General features: G+C 33.8%; 1 protein-coding gene across 3 annotated transcripts in view; it reads right to left on the bottom strand.

Annotated features, from left to right (window-relative positions):
* Positions 1–17,323, bottom strand: part of WDR35 (WD repeat domain 35) — a 55,227-nt gene continuing 37,904 nt past the window's right edge. For 2 of the 3 annotated variants that reach the window (XM_019755120.3, XM_088796278.1), the window contains exons 18-28: positions 14,926–15,006; positions 12,539–12,675; positions 12,021–12,224; positions 10,968–11,114; positions 9,984–10,116; positions 7,966–8,076; positions 6,883–7,047; positions 5,867–6,007; positions 5,082–5,238; positions 1,238–1,478; positions 632–927 (exon numbers count right to left, since the gene is read on the bottom strand). In XM_019755120.3, coding sequence (XP_019610679.3) covers positions 777–927; positions 1,238–1,478; positions 5,082–5,238; positions 5,867–6,007; positions 6,883–7,047; positions 7,966–8,076; positions 9,984–10,116; positions 10,968–11,114; positions 12,021–12,224; positions 12,539–12,675; positions 14,926–15,006 — 1,668 coding nt within the window. In that variant the 3' untranslated portion in view covers positions 632–776. Of the gene's footprint in view, positions 928–1,237; positions 1,479–5,081; positions 5,239–5,866; positions 6,008–6,882; positions 7,048–7,965; positions 8,077–9,983; positions 10,117–10,967; positions 11,115–12,020; positions 12,225–12,538; positions 12,676–14,925; positions 15,007–17,323 lie in introns of all 3 variants that reach the window. The other variant, XM_019755205.3, reaches the window with a different exon arrangement.

The raw sequence follows: 17,323 nt of genomic DNA, 5'->3' as shown, positions 1-17,323 counted from the left end.
TTTTTTAAATTAATTTAATAACTCAAAACAGACACATATCAAGAATCACTCCCCAGTGCGTGAGAGAAGGGTCCAGCTGGGAACAATGTTTCAAGTGAAACTATAACTGTAAATGGGTGTTTTTGCATAAATTTATATCATGATAAATACAGACAAGTCTTCTGCACAATAATATGAAGAGTAAATGCCAAATGCCATCTCTTAAATTAGACTAAAAGGGTAGATAAAAAAGGAAAGGTTATAAAAAGAATAAGGCTATTAGAAACAATTCAAACTTTATAAAAAAGTCTTAAAATGCCTTTTCCTCACTTCTGAAATAAAATATAGAAGACATTCAATCTTATTTAATTAAATATAGCTAGTGATAGAGCAGATTTCAATATTACAATTAAGCTCCTTCTAATACAACTTTACCTCACTCCATGCTTCCCCTATCCCTCTGCCAAGATTTTTTAGTGAATTAGTAACCGTGCACTGTAAGAAAAATTCTTTTTGAAGTATGTTCATCGTATTATGTAACCAACTACAAGATAGGTAGATATATAGATAGATAGGAAATAAAGTTTATTTCCATATATTTTGTATGAAAATCAGCATCATTATTTCATAGTTGTAATTTTACATAAAATTTTTACACAAAATTGTGTAAAAGTACAACTATGAAGTAATGATGCTGATTTTACATAAAACATATGAAAGTCAACCTTATTATATACAGTTATGGCTATGTATATATGCTACATATATTTTACAGCAATACGCAATGTGTCATTTCTTTATCCCACGGAGCTATGGCATAAGGGACAGAAGTTGTAGTTACTTATTTCCTGAGCCAGAACACAGTGCTTGCATACACTGCACATCCAGAACTGATAGTCAGTGATTGGGCTTCCTGTGGCAACGCATGTCGGCAGTTTCCCTTCCCCTCTGTAAAAATAAGAGGAAAACCAATTAATTACACTTTAAAAGCCTTAATTACTTAAAACTTTATTTATTACATTAAAAAACAGAGGAATGAAAAACATTTCAAGGTGAACATCAAATAAAAACTTTTCTTACAATGAAAAAACAAAGCATTAATACACTTGTAAGGCTAAATAAAATAGGGCATAATATTAAAGTAAATTACTTCAAAATTTAGTGTTTCAATTATTACATCACACTATTATACGTATAGAAACCCAAGTTTCTAATAAGGTAGAATGACATTTTCTAATTACAACTAAGGTTCACTTACCCTTCAATAAGACTGTCCAATTCTGATTTTCTGTTATCTTTCGGAGTATGTTTGGTAAAGATTTCTAGAGCAAGATCTTCATATTGCTGTTTCTGTTCTGAACTGAGGCTCTCTAAAGATTCAAGTTTAATAAAAGCTTTTGAACAAGTACCAAAAGCTCTACTGGCACATGCACAGAGTGCTAACAGAGAGTAGATCTCAACGGCAGGAATAATGTCTTCATAGTCTCTCAGGTGAAGAGCTAGGAAACAGAACAATTTGGATTTTGAAAAGTAATCATGCTCATTCATGGGAAGGACTCTATGCTAAGCTGCTTTTGGTTTAACCTACATGAACGTTAGCAAACCTGAAGAAAACAACTGTGGGAGACAGGAGTACTCGCAGGAGGAAGCAGGCTACATGATCACCATGGTTCTGTAAGGCCAGCTAACAGAACTGTAAGGTCCAAGTAACATGGCCACCACCAAAGGATGCACATAGCCATTTAGAAGTATAAACACAAATAAAAATATCCAGTGTCAAAACACACATCTTTTTTTTCCATATAAATATGTTAGAAATTTCTATGGCATTCCAGAAAAAATAAATTAGTATTATACTGTTAGTCATACTTCTCAAGACTAAAATATCATGTTTCTTTCTATTAAAAAAAGCAAACTATAAAATCATATGTTTTCTCTTTGTGTTTCTTTGAACAAATTACTGCTTTTCTGTTTGTATTTTTGAAACAATAGAAATTTGAGAAAAAAGTGAAAATGAGCCTGTAAGTTGTCAGTTCGGACAATTTATTTTGATAGCTATCATATCTTATTTTAAGCTTTTCTATACTGGAGATATAATCTCTTTCTTAAAAATGCACTGTAGAATTAATATCAGATTGGTAACAAAATTGTATCTTGTTCTTCTCTAGACTTTGCAGTCTTAAAAATATCTTGTTATAGTATAATACTGGAAATTTCATAAAACAATTTAAAACAATACATTCACGTATTTTACAATTAGATGCCTATAAACTGGTTTCAGAGCCAAATGTTCATAACAAAGTTCAAAAAACTTACAAAAAGTACATTTATTCAGTTATAATAAAGAATACCCTCCAATTTTACAGGTTCATAGGCAATAATTTACAGGGCATATATTGTTTCAGATCACTTTATCACGGGAAAACAAAAATATTAAAGCATATGGATATCTTCACTCAGTAGATGAAGAATCTCAAGTTAAAGGTCTAATTTATCTTATAAAAGTCTAGAAATTGTGCACAAATTACATAAAATGTAACTATTTTAAATAGTGTATAATTTATATCACATATTAATCAGTTAAAATTACATGAAGGTCAGTTATAAAGTAAACATAAAAATAAGAATGATTTCTATGTATCACTGATAACGAATTAGAAAAAAAATCCAGTCCCATTGCTAATAAAAACAGGAATAAACTGCAAAAGAAATGTTCAGAGCATATAAGAAAACTACAGAAACACAGACATACAAAAGGTTTTTAAAAATTGATGTGTCTGGATGGGAAAACTCAATATTGTAAATATATCAATGATCCCAATATTAATACATTAAAATAATGCGATTCTAATTCAAAATCCAATGGGACTTCATTGAAACTCCTCCAACCCTCAAAAAGATTCTAAAGTTAATCTGGATGAACAAATGCAAGAGAATACCCAAAATTTGTTTCAAAAAAGAAGAGTAATGAAGGTGATCTGAAATTCCAGATATTAAAATGTAAAAAGTAAGGTAAATTAGAGGGCAGTACTGACAGAGAAATTCATGACTCAAAAATAGCAGTCTAGGAAGAGATTAAGAATGTGTGTGAATTTAGTTTCATGAAGGAAGAATTTCAAATTGGTGAGGAAAGAGTAAGTTTTCAATAAATGGTTTTAGGATAACTAAGAAGTTATAATAAAAATGTAATATTTAATAACCTCGAAGTGAAGAACTTCCTGACCATGACCGCTGTCGAGACTGAGAGGACTATATCAGAAAATACTATGCATATATATCATCACATGTTATCACTGCTTGAGGGCTACCACTCGCTGTCCAAGCACTATAAGAAGTGAATTTTCTTTTTGTGAGTTTCTCACTTAATCCTCCAAAGAACCCTATGGAGGAGATAGTATCCCAACTTTTCACAAAGAGAAACTGAAACTTAGGGAGTTTAAGTAATTATAACTAATAAATGCTAGGAAAAAATCAATATATAGGGCAGAGGGTTGCTATATATAATTTCTAAAGAGCTCTTACAAAAGTAGTAAGAAAAGAAAACACATCACCATAGAATTCCAGAAACATTAAAATCAAAGAATTTCTCTCACAGGTCTCTTTTAAAGGTCATGCCATTGTAATAGAGATTGATGATCTATTGGGGGTGATGTGTGTTGGTGATGAAAGCAGCAGCACACTGATGACTTCACAGTGACCCAACCAATGAGACACAGGAAGGCGGGGGTGGATGGTGACAGTGCCTGCAGTGCTGTCATGGCCCATCTGAAAGCACTGTAATGGTTTAGTCATTCATATGTTTTGGTTTATAAGATAATGCTCATAATTATGCTCTTTTGGAATTAATATACCTAAACTTTAGGATATGACTAATCCAGAAATAAAGACTCTGATACTGCATGTAAATAATCTTCTCTGGGGGGTGGCTCAGGTGGTTGGAGCACCGTGCTCATAACACCAAGGTGGCTGGTTCAATTCCCACACGGGTCAGGGAGCTGTGCCCTCCACAACTAGATTGAAAACAATGACTTGACCGAGAGTTGAGCTCCACCCTCCTCAACTAGATCGAATACGACGACTTAACACGGAGCCGATGGATCCTGGAAAAACACACTGTTCCCTAAAATTCCCCAATAAAAAGAAAAAATTTTTTTAAATCTTCTATAAATTATAGTATATAAATACGACGGCATATTATATAGCTATTAAAAATGATGGCATAGATCCATTTACCAACGAGGAAAGATAACTGCAATATACTGTTAAGGGTAAAAAAGCAAGCCCCTGAACATCATATATTGTATGATATTATTTTCAGTAAGACTGTATACAAATGTCAAATGGAGAAATGTCAAAAAGGAAATTCACCCAAATGTTGGAAATTATTATTTCTGAGTTACAGGATTATTTTACTTTTTTCTTTGTATTTTTTTCTGTTCTGGTTGAAACTGTTACATAAGTCTAATTTTTATTTTAAAAAGTTAAATGCTATATTCACTATGTTGTTTTGTATACATGAAACTAATAAACAAAGTTAAATGGTATGTAGAAATCTACTAATGTGAAATATTTTACAACATATTACTGTTTTTTTAAAAAGTACATAAAAGTATAATCTGTCATACTCCTAATCTTGTAAAAAAACAAATTATTTAAAATATATATATTTATTTTATACAAACTAAATATATATTTACTTAAATATATATTTTATGTAATATCTATGTATTATTATACAGTATATATAAATATTTATATAATATATATGCACATACACACAAAAGGACATGAATTGGGCTATTAAGTGTTTAATTCGGAATGAATAGAATAGTGAGTGGTATAAATGTTCATTTTTCTTATCTCAAACTTCTCATTTTTCTGTGAACCATACATATTGCTTTCTATGTATTAAAAAATAAAAAGAACTTCAAAAAGGGGAATGCACAAAACAAATTATAGATAGCAAATCTCTAACATGTGAAAATAAATACAAAGGGAAACAATGTTGTTGAAATTAATATAAGGGCAGACTGAAGGAGCTGCCCTTTCCTGCTGGATTTATAATTGATAGACATCCCATACACATTAGGTAACCTGCCCACCTGTCTTCAATGCAGTGTCAACATATCCCTCGTAGAGCTGCCTCTGTGCAAGTATAAAGAAGTGGTAAGCCTCGGCCCCTCTCCAAGCATTATCTGTGAAACGACTAGTTGTAGACAGAACTTCTTCTTCCAGCAAACCAGCCAAAGCAGAAGTGGCCTAGAAGTAAAGGAGACCATGTTATCTGTCAGCACAGCTGTAACAATGGTCCTTCCAATGAAGATAACACCTGAAATTGCTATACATTAAAATATGTAAGTTAGCAGATTTAATCATTACAAAACTGGCACGACAGATGTAATTTCTCCTTTATAATTCATATGTTTTCTTCAGTTTTATTGAGGTATAACTGACAAACAAAATTGTTAAGATATTTAAAGTGTACCTCATGGTGATTTGCTATATGTATACATCGTGAAGGGATTCTCCCCCCATGTACGACCAAATTTTAAAATAAAATTGATTAAACTTTAAGTTACTAAGAGATTCATTTTCACATTAAAATCATATACATATTCCAGGCAAGTTTTTAGGACTCACTGATTAGAAAGGATTTACTAAGTGAGGAATTAAAGCGAAGCTATAGATTCGTCTTTTAGAAAAAATAATTTTCAATATTTCCAAGTAGAAATTTCTAAAATTTGATTACTAATTTCAAATCAGTCATTCCTTTTCCTCATATCATTAAGAAAATAAATGTAAATAAACAAATTAAATAAAGAGAAGTCTGATTTTTTTTTTCTTAAACATTTCAGATGATTTAGCATTATTTAATGTTCTACCTTACCTCTGAACTCTTTCCTTTAACTTTTCCTCGTTGGGCATTTTTCATTTGTTCATGGTACTTCTCTATAAGTAAAGCTGATAGTACATAGAGCTTCTTCACACGTAAAGGTTTAGTTCTTTTCTTTGCCTCTTCATCTGCAATCTTTAAATATTTGAAGAATTGGGGGAAGATATTTCTTAATCTATGTGTACAAATATAATAACTTATGAAATTTGATTCTCTAAAAAAAGGAGGAAAGCCAGTAGGATGAAATATAAATACTAGCCACTTACAATAAATATTTTAAAACCCATTTTCTTTTCCTTAGTATTGACAAGTACTTAACTCTTTCTTGGTATTTAGCCCTTGGAGTCAGAACGCATAACAATCTTAGAAAACAATAGAGGCTGTCAAATAAATCAGAATGAAGAAAGCTTTCATGGACTGGGTAACATTTTCCATAACAAAGAGATTTTTTAAATAATGTTCCAAGTACACAGAGATAAGATGGCTTTAATATGGTACATCCTCCAGAAGTTTTAATTTATTTAAACATCTGAGGGAGAATTTTCCTTTTACATTAAAGCAAATGGGAAAAGAACAGAATAGAATGTAAAATTTGCATACATTAATACTGTACTAGTTATCCTCTTGCCAAATGCATGTTATAAAAAGTGCAGTGTCTTCGAAACATGTATTTAAAAGGACTCAAAACTGTATTATCAACAGGATTGAATTCCCAGTTAAGGGATTTTGTACTTTATAGCCCCTAAAAATTCTATAATTCTTTGTTAATGTCAGTATTAAGTAAATACATAATTGTTTAGGTATCAATAAGGTATTAATATTAATAGTCTTGTTAGTAAAAGGTAATAATACTAAGATAACACATAGTTATAGTATTAATACTAGTAAAACCAGAGGGGTTTGCTATAACAAATATTTGTTTCCAGAGAAAATGGAAAATGTGTTCTTTAGTATGTAAGAAAACACTGGTAACTAGAACAGACCAAATACTCACCAAGACATTACATTACCTTAAACATCAGTTTAGCAGCATCATAGAAGTAACTGGCTTTCCGATAGAGTTCTATGGCATCAAGAGTTTTATTCTTTTCCAATAAATGAGACGCATACCTCGCTAACAGGGATCCAATTTCTTTCATACTATGATTCTTAGCCAATTCAACAGCTTTGTTCCACTGAGGGGGAAAAATAAACCATGCAGTTACCCAAGCATTTAGTCACATAGGTCATAAAATTCACACAATAGAGCTTTAAGTTTATAATAATAAATAATACTATATTAAAATTAAAAACTGGCATGTTTTTAAAAATCACTTAAATTAAAATAAGAGCAATTAAAAGTTTCATAAGTTAAACATGTATCAAAATGATTAAATGATCTAAGGCTCTGCTTTGCTTACGAAGTACATCTGAAAAGGAAAGCTTCAGAGTTTATAATTACATTAATCTTACAATTCTAATTTTGCACAAACTATGAGCAAGAAAAAAATACATTTATAGTAACACAAAACATATAATTTCAGTTAAGAAAATGTCCTATCAGATTTAACATTTATTTTTTAAAAGTTAGTTTTCTAAAGCAAATAGAGCTTTATAAAATACTTCAAGAAAATACTTAAAAGAATACATTGATAGTCAACAATTTCAACAACAATTCTCTATTTTAGTTAAATTCCAGTCTTTAAAAATATCAGGTATACATTTTCTATAAAGGGAAAGGACTATAGAATTGCCAAAATAAGTATTGATAAAGTAACTCAATTCTTTCCTCTTGCAATGACCATTACTTGGTCCTTCTTTGGAAACAAAATCCAAAAATGCAGAAAATTATGAAATTACTTCCAGACAAAAACTTGCCAGACTAAAACTTACGAACACTGACATAAATAAAAAAGCACAGGGTTTATTCATGTTCCCACATTGAAGTAGCTGTGACTGGGTCATCCCTGACGGTGGCACTTCAAGAGGTAAGTGTAAACTCCAATATTTTCTCGGTCCTCAACGAAGTAAAATTCGTGTCAAGCTCTCTAACCCTTACGATGGCAATGGTCTGTAAAGGATGACTATGGAGACTTTAATTTTCAGTTCCTTACTTGGTTGAGATGCACACAAGTATCTACTGCTGCCTTTGGTTGATTACATTTCAAAAATGCAGTCACTGCTTGTTCACACATTCCAACTCTCACAAACATTTGTGCTATTTCCTGTAAGGTTAAAACAATACTATCAGATTTCACATACCAAGGAAATCGCTTATGTTTTAATTTACAAAACTCCATGGGGACCTATCAGTATTAAATTTACTAGTGGTTACGGTAATTTTTCATTCAAACAGACTCAGGGACAGAGGAGACAAACCAGAATGGATGCTGTGGCATCACCTTCTATAAAACCAGGGCTTCCCTGGCTCATGTGGGGTCTGGTTTTTAACTAGGTCCTAAAGATACTGCACTCTTTTCTTCTGTCAGTTCAGTAGCTGGTTTACAGAAACATCAAGTTCTAACAAACCCCTTTAAGGCAATAGATGGTATAATCAAAGGTAACTGTTAATTTGAGGCTTAAGGGAAATCTCACATTCACAGAGCTCTCAAATCTCTCTCTAAAGAATGCCCCAGACAAGTTGGACATTCATGAGGTCCCGAAGCTGGACCCCAAACAGAGCTCTCTCAGAGGGTGGTAGCAAGTAGGGAGAAACCCACCATAGCCCTTTGGCTGTACTCTCCATTTCCAGATAATTTTTTTTTTAATTTCTGAATATCTAATTGGCCAAAGATTTTCTCTCCCCAACCCCACTTCTAAAATACTTTGGGAAATATCACAAAAGTACATTTTGTATCCAACTATCTTTTCAAAAGTAAATGCTTATGTTTTTCTGATTATAAAGTAATACATTCTTATGGTTAAAAAATTAGAAAACACAAAGATGCAAAGTTACTCATAATCTTACTATCCATAGAAGACCTCTCTCAATAGTCTGATATAATTTCCTAATATCTTTGTCCTATGAATATATGTACGTGTGAGGGGGTATGTATATTGTGATCATACTATATGTAGTTTTGTATCCTGCATTTCCCACTTAAATATTATGTACATTTTCCCATACTACTAAAAATTCTAAAACTTGATTTAAAATTTGCAGTACTACTTAAATTTTTTATTTAATTATTATAGCTATAATTACTATTTACTCTGTAATAGTACGATTCTGGATACTCTACAACAATATCTTCCAGCATCATCAGACACCCCTAACAGACAACACTTGTGCGGGATACACTGTCCCTATACTCAAGATAGTAAGTAATTTCAGTTTCCCACTCAAGGAAACACATAGAATTGAGAATACAGGTGCATGAAATGCCATTATTACAGGGATAACGGCTCTAATTCACAATAGGGAAAGCTGAATTATCAGAATTTTATACTCATCTATTAATTAATACACATTTTTGTGGCAGAACTCACAATTGATATAGTCCACACCTTGCAGTTGAGAGCTACTAACTCTGTAGGTATTATACATCTCAGTAATTTACATTTTAGATAACACAAATAAAATACTAACTCATTAACATCATTCAACAATTAATTCAGAGGCTTAACAAGAACATTCAAAACAAAGTTCCAGAGAATTCTGCTTTTAGTTTCTCTTTTTTAACATTAAATACGTACTTTATTGTTACTATAACCTAATAAAAGTCAGGCTATCTTTTTAATTTTGTTACAGAAAATTTCAAACATACATGAACACACACACTAATCCCCAGACCTCGCCTGGGGATTTTGAAGCAAGTCTCTGACAACATAGCATTTCATCTGTAAATACTTTATGTGTTCAGCTAACATTTAAAAGCTGTTTTATAAAACTGCAAGAGTACACAAAACTGTGATTCTGCGAAAGTGGTAGGAATATGACTAATTTCCCCTCCATTGTCAAGCATTCTGTCATATTGATATACTATTTTAACAATTAAAATAAACACATCATTCCATGTCTAAGAAACTGGTTAATTTTAAATTTGCTTTGTTACAGAGGCTACTTCATGACTATGACACAAAAACCTTATAATGTAACCTAACCTCAAAAACTAAAATTTCCACTACCTACTGGAAGCAACTTGTGGTTTTCCGGAAGTGAATTGGCAAGATTCTCCAACCCCTCAAAATCTTCTAACATATAATAACATTCAGCTAAGCGTTCCTGGTTTTGGCCTTGCACATAATATTGTACAGCATTCAACCTATGGGGGAGAAAGAAGAAAACTTTTTAAACTAATGTGAATTTCCTGATAAATAAGCACTTTCACCAACAACTGTTCCTTCGTTAGAATTGCTACTGCTGATCCAGTCATCATCTACAGTTACAGAACGTCTTGCAAGCATATAAACTGGGGGTGGGGGTGATCTAAAGACTGGGAAGCATATTTTAACACATTTATACAGGTTTCAATGAATATTGTGCTCATCTTGAGCACTTCCAAACCTAAAATGAATTTCTGTATCTTAGAAAGAAGAGCAAGGGGGGAAGTCTATCCCCATAGAGGCTAGCAAGCATGAGATCAGAGACAGCAAAGAAGAAACTGTAAAAGCATATACCAGACACGTGGGGGGATTTTTATCTTTTTAAATACCAAAGTCAATATTCTTTGAATAGTCTTAATATTGTTTTAATCTGATACACAGTTGCACTTCCCAAAACTGTCATAAATTAAAAAGCACATTGATCCTAATGAAAACTTAAAAATAGAAGCCAATGATTTCTGAAAAGAGTCTGTAATAAAATAAGCCAACATAAAATACTTTCTCAGAAATAAATCACATAATGTCTTAGAATTGCACAGTGTGGTCGTCTCAAATAGTACAGAGCTGCCTGGAGCTAAGCACAAGCTCTGTGAGTTTGGAAACCCTAAGTGGCACAGTGCTTATCTAACAACTCTGCGGACCTTGTGTCCCCAGCCTGAATCTAGAGCTGTCTGAAGTTTAGGATCCAGGAGGATGGTCTTCATTTCCCTCGCATTGTTTCATAGGTCAGTCCTCAGGCAGCCACATTTCAAGTGCCAGCGAATGGCGGCGGTCCAGACAGGTTACCTACCACTTCTGTCGATCAGCAAAGTAGTCTCCGATGGCATTGTGGGCTTGTTCAAGAAGACTGTCATCTGCATCACCGGACCCCGTTTTCAGGAGCTGGAGCACTCTAAACCAATCTCCTAGTTTCTGCCGGAGGCCAATAGCAAGATCTCTACAAACAATGGCATTCATTCATTCATTTGACAAAGATTTATCAAGTGCCTACTATGTGCTAGGTTCAGTTCTAGAGCACTGAGGATACAACAGCAGTGAATAGACAGGAGAGGGAACTCTCCAAACATTTTAGAAACTTAACCTGACCAGGTAAGAGGCCATGGGGAGAAGCTGGACTTGGGAAAAGGGAAAAACTTCCAGCCTTTTATTGTCCTGGGTTTCCAACTGCCTTAGCAAAATAATGGTTTAAATAATAATCACTTCTTTTCATCAGTTTCTTAGACATGATCAGGCTTATTTAAAAACCAAATATATATAAATACATTTTGGTTTTTTTTATCTTTCTTTTCAGGGCTTAAGTTGTATGAATGATCGCGTGGAAGTACAAATAATATTAATGAAAATTAGGCATGATGTTTACAGCTATGATATGAATTTCATACATTGTTTTACATAAATCTAAAATGAAACATAAAGAATAAAACCCAATCCGTAAATATGTTTGACTTTGATTTCATGCTCCTTGACAATAGAAAATTAAATAATGGTCTAAACCAAGACAGAGAACCCAAATACTGAGCTGTGTAATAAATGATAAAAACCTCGAGTCTCTGTAGTCATGAATTTTTTTTCTACCAAGTGAATAAAATCTCCCATGGCCAGCCAGTAATATATGCAAAAACTGAGAAGAAAACTGCCCACCAACTACAAAACATAAATTAATGAGGGACATGTGGAATATCTAGGTTGTAATCCAAATGGAAATTATTTTCTAAAAGAAATGATATGATACTGTTAGTCTATTTTACAGTCCTCATTCGTTAAAAAAATAAATAAATAAAATAAAATAAATGAATCATGAACTCTGAAAGTACTCCAGGATGCCTGAACCTTCCTTACTTACCTTCTATCCATATCAAGATACATTCTTTCAGCCTCTTCAAACCTGCCAAAGTAGGCGGCAACTTCTGCCTGCTTCATGGACTCACTCTGCAGGTTGCCCAGGCACTTCACAAACTTAATGCCTTGGTAATCTCTGCAGCGCACAAATGCTTGCTCTGCAGTGTGCAAATCCAGTTTCCGAAGAGCTGCTTCAGCCAGTAGGCGCCTTTATAAAAAAAGAATCAGAAAAGCCTATTGCAAATTACTGATAAACAAGACTGGAACCAAAATTCAACTGTTATGGTTTCATGTGAAACGTGGTGGGAAGTGATTATTTTAACACATTTATACAGGTTTCAATTAATATTGTGCTCATTTGGAGCACTTCCAAACCTAAAATGAATTTCTGTATCTTAGAAAGAAGAGCAAGGGCGGAAGTCTATCCCCATAGAGGCTAGCAAGCATGAGATCAGAGACAGCAAAGAAGAAACTGTAAAAGCATATACCAGACAGTGGGGGGATTTTTGTCTTTTTAAATACCAAAGTCGGGGGTGTGGATTGTCCTCTATGAATTGAGATGCATCTTCAATTCCAACCTTCTCAATCAATGCTCGACTATCTCGCAGGGACCGGATCTCAAAGTTAATTATACAATCCTTGTTTGGATGTTCTGGATTCTAAAAGTAAAGATGAAAAGAAAAGAATTCAAAGTGTTGCCTTTAGAGTATGTGTTCATTTTTCATAGTTAAAAAAAAAAAAAAAAAACTGTAAGGAAATGGTGTATTGTAAGGGAAGCCATGAAGAAACGAAATTCTCATGTGTGGGTCTTCTGAGTTATGTGGAAACAACCACAACCCACGAGTGAAGTCTCTCCTGAGGCTCTCAGGCTACCTGTGGGGAAGAGGGGACACTGGCAGAAGGAGTCCCTGAAGTTATGCAGCCTTGTCTCCCTCAGCTCAATGGTCTGTTCCCCTGGGCTGCTCCCTTCTCACCCAAAGTGCTGCGGCCTCCACCAGAGCAGAAAACATGGGTGCAGGGCACCTACCCCTCACTCTTCCATCTACTCTTTCCCTGACAGGGGCAATGAAACTGTCGCTCCGTGTGCTGTTAGGCAGCAAACAAAAGAAAAGGAGCCAGTTTTCAGCACCTCTTTCCTTTTGTAATTGAGCGGGCTGATCAGAAAAGGAAACTGAAGGCAAGTCTCGCAAGGAAGAGCTAGCTAATGTTCAAAGAAAGAAAACAAGCAGTTATAATGACATCACCAATATTCCACATTCCAAGAAATGAAAAAGTGAAGCATATGAGAAAATTAGAGCCCCTGTGTATAAAACAGCAATGGCCCCCAGAGACCAGAGTTCTCCGAAAAGGTGAACTGAGCCCCCAAATCCCCCTGCTCACCTTGATGACACTAAACCTCTGTATCTAGAAACTGACAAGTTCTTAGGGAACTCCTGGGTACAAAGTAAGAAGTGGTATGGAAAGAGCATGAGGTTGGAGTTCAGACAGACCTAAGCTCAAATCCTAATTCCATCATTTGCCAGCTATGGGACAACTCTTTCTAGAACCTGCCGTACCTTCGCCTCTGCCCACCCAAGAAGCCAAAACCACCTTCCCAAAATATAAGCCCAGTCATGTCACTCTCCTGCTTTATTCCCCACTGACTCCAGGAGGAAGTCCAAATTCCACAGCACGGCATAACAAGCTCCTTTATGACCTGGGGCCCCCTCCCCCATTACTTCTCCCCTTCCTTATTTCTGCCTCTGCTACCAATTACACACACCAGCTTTGAAGCCAGGCAGCCCAGAGTCAAATCTTCTCTTTGCCTACTGCTCACTGGGTGTCACTGGCAAATTTGTTTGTCTCTAAGCCTCAGATTCTTCGTCTGAACAAATGGAGATCATAATCAAACTTGCTTCCTAGAGGTATGAGGATTCAATAAGATAACGTGTCAAACATTTAGCACGTCGCTTAGCTGTGCTACTCATAATATTCACAGTCTCAGAACTGACCCAATGCTCTCTTGCTTCAGACCTTTGAAGAGATACACCTACTGACTGAACTAGAGCAGGCCCAACCCTTTTCTGGTTGCTCAGCTTCATGTTTATCTCCCCAACTCTTCTACTTGAGGCCAAGAACTGTGTCAATAAACATTTGCTGAGCCAATGAACAGATGAACTTTGGGTAAAACATTTTACCCCCTAGGGCACTTCTACATTTAAAATGAGCTCTATGTAATATCTGCCAGGCACGGTTGTAATAACAAATGAACAATATTTGTGATGACAAATGACAGACGAACATCTTATATGAAGACACTTTACTAAATGTTAATTCCCTTCCTTTTCCTTTTGTATTCCTTCTTCCCTGTCTTCCAAGAAATTTATCATGTTGTTTCTTTTTTTTTCCTGATTTATTGAGATATAATTGACATACAACATTGTATTAGGGTTAACATTCATGTTATTTCTTACATTCACGTTATAACACTCATGTTATTTCTTAAAACTGTATGCTTGAAGGAATCTACAGTTCAGCTAAATATTTCCTAGGTCAAGAAGGCCCCCCACAGAGGGAAATAAAGTATGACAATATTCTTTTCTTTATGACTCTGCATGTAGTAAGTCAGATAAATAACAAAACTATCACAGAGAACTTGGTTTCTCTTGTAGTTTAGCACCCCCTGCCAGTAAACTGGGCAACGGTACTGTAGATATTCTTTACCCTAACATTAGATATACATAGAATGTGTCCAGTGTATCCGGTTCTCAAAGTACACTTAACTAATTTAAATATATATATATATTTTTTTAAACCCAGATATATCTGATTCCTCAATCCACACTCCTAACTGGACACCACACTGCCTAGTACAAAAATGAATCCCAGTCAAGCCAGTAACAGAAGTATAATAGTTTTTTAAGAATTACCTTTAATATCTCATCCAAAAGAACAGATTTAATTTCTAAATCCTCAAAGTTACAAATATATCCAGAAGTCTGAATGGGTTCCTTTAAAGACAAAAATAAATGTTATATTTAATTTTATAAAATTTTCCTTTCTTAACATATTATGAATTTTTGCTCCAAAAGACGCATTAGAGCTGATGATCTGGCTAGGTCTTATTTTCGGGGAAACACAGTATAGCAAAGAAGTCCCACATCATATGAAAAGTCCATCCTCTGTAACATTAGCCAGGGAGAGTTCCTAATAGAGTTTCTAGATAAGATGATTTAATTTACCAATATGTAAATATATGAGCCGGTAATATGTCTGTCTCTTATCCCAGTGTTATAGAAATAAAGTATAGTAAATGGCTTGTACAAATAAAGTATAGTAAATGAATATTATGGTAAAGTAGCTGCCCTAAATCCCTAGCAGAAAAAAATTGGTATAAATATTATAGAAACTAAAAGAAATAAACTCCCAATATGCTTACTACCTTCAAAAACACTGTAAAAAGAACAGGATAATGTTATCTGATAATGACATAGGATAATGTTATCTGATGATGAAAGTAATTTTTAAAAATATGTGTATCTATGTATACCATAATGAACTAGAAAATAACCAAAATCCAAATGAAGTAACGTATCAAATTTATAACTATGAAAGTTAGTTCTTCATATGTGACAGAAACTAAAAAAAATATCATAATAGGAAGTTACCAAAGAGATCAAAATCAGAGGTAAAAATTTGTTCATATTTAGTTTGAATTTAGTATGTCTAAGTTTAAGAATGAGGCTCTTGCATGCATATATGTGTTTATTGAGTTTTAAAATGTATATTTCTTTTAAAAAGTAGAAATTGTTGATTAAAATAGTCAAATTATATGAGAAAATTTATAAAATCCCTTTATTTCCTCAAAAACAGGTTGCATTACACAAAGGCAAATAATATGCTTTTGTGAGCAATGAACACACAGAAAGAATCAGAACAGAATTTAATTCAAAAGGAAAGTGTATATAATGAAATATTTCTTATAAATTATAGAGGCCTTTCATATACTTTGGTTATATTTTGAGACTACATATAAACCAAGTATACCTGTATAAAAATGATTATCATTCAGAAAAATATATTTTGGGCTAGATAAAACAAAAAGAAAGATATTTATTTTCATCAAAAGTGTACTTAACACCTTACTAATCTATACTATACCAAGAAACACTGCTACTTCTTGGGTACACAAGTCAGAAGGTCTCATAACATGTACAATATAACAGGTTTCCTGAAGTACCCTGACTATCCATTCAATTTTAGCACACTGTGACTTACCGAAGTTTGTATGTACCTAATTAAATGGATTTAGGGATTATAGAATCTAATTTGAGCTAACTCAGAAATTGGACAAGTGGTTTTAAAAGCTTCCTGCAAAGAATTTGTGAATTAAACATAATACTGATAATGTAAGCACAAGCCAACAAGAAAAGGCAGAACTGTCACCTCTCTTCCTCCTAGCACAAATTCCTGAGTCAGCTACATTGCACAGAGAAAACAGTAACATCCTAATCAGGCCTGGAAAAGTCAGCTAAAAATTCAAAATTATCAAGTAGACTATTTGAACATGAGACTTGTATTTACAAAGTTAATAATTCCTCCCTCTAAAGTGTGCGTTATGCTGAGACACTAGCTAATGGTACATGAACCATAAATACTAAATGGCATTTTTAAATAAAAGTTTACTTCACCTTGTCAAAATTTATTTTTTTCTCATTCTTTTAAAATTTCTAATTTAGGGACGTAATTCTTCATGTACTTATATTAACATGGTAGGTGACATGTATAATTTTGAATTTCCGAAACACAACAGCTAACAGTTGGTCCAGAGTACATACACTAAGTGACAGAAAAATTCAGAGCCATGTGTGCAACCAGTAGAAATTCAAAAATACAACTTTAAAATTAGTGAGAAAGGGGCTCCCTGATACCCCGGAGAAAGTAGATTAATCACAGTCCACACCTGCATATTGGTAAAATTATCAGGGTGAGAAAACATGGATTAGTGGGTGGCCGAGCCCCTGTAAAATAAGACAAGATAAGCACAGAATGAGGTGGACAAATAGGCAAAAGAGAATGAAAGGACATTTCTAAACCACATTTTTTGGTTAGGTTGTTTTACACAATCGTGGTAAATAAGACTACTGATTTTTCTTTTTTTTAACTTTGACTAGGAGAAAAATGAAGACACTATCATTCGTGATCATGGTTCCACCTTTGAAGAAGAACAGATAAAACGTTTAGGAAGTACCTTTCAGAGAAAGTACAGAATATTTAAAGGATGAATATTAATTCCACTTAAAAACAAATATTTTTAAACTCTACAGA

Source organism: Rhinolophus sinicus, chromosome 2 (genome assembly GCF_057876585.1).
Source record: "Rhinolophus sinicus isolate RSI-liver-muscle chromosome 2, RSI-T2T, whole genome shotgun sequence".
Taxonomy (NCBI): Eukaryota; Metazoa; Chordata; class Mammalia; order Chiroptera; family Rhinolophidae; genus Rhinolophus; species Rhinolophus sinicus.
Note: the sequence above shows the minus strand (reverse complement) of the source record. Positions and strands in the feature narration are given on the sequence as shown.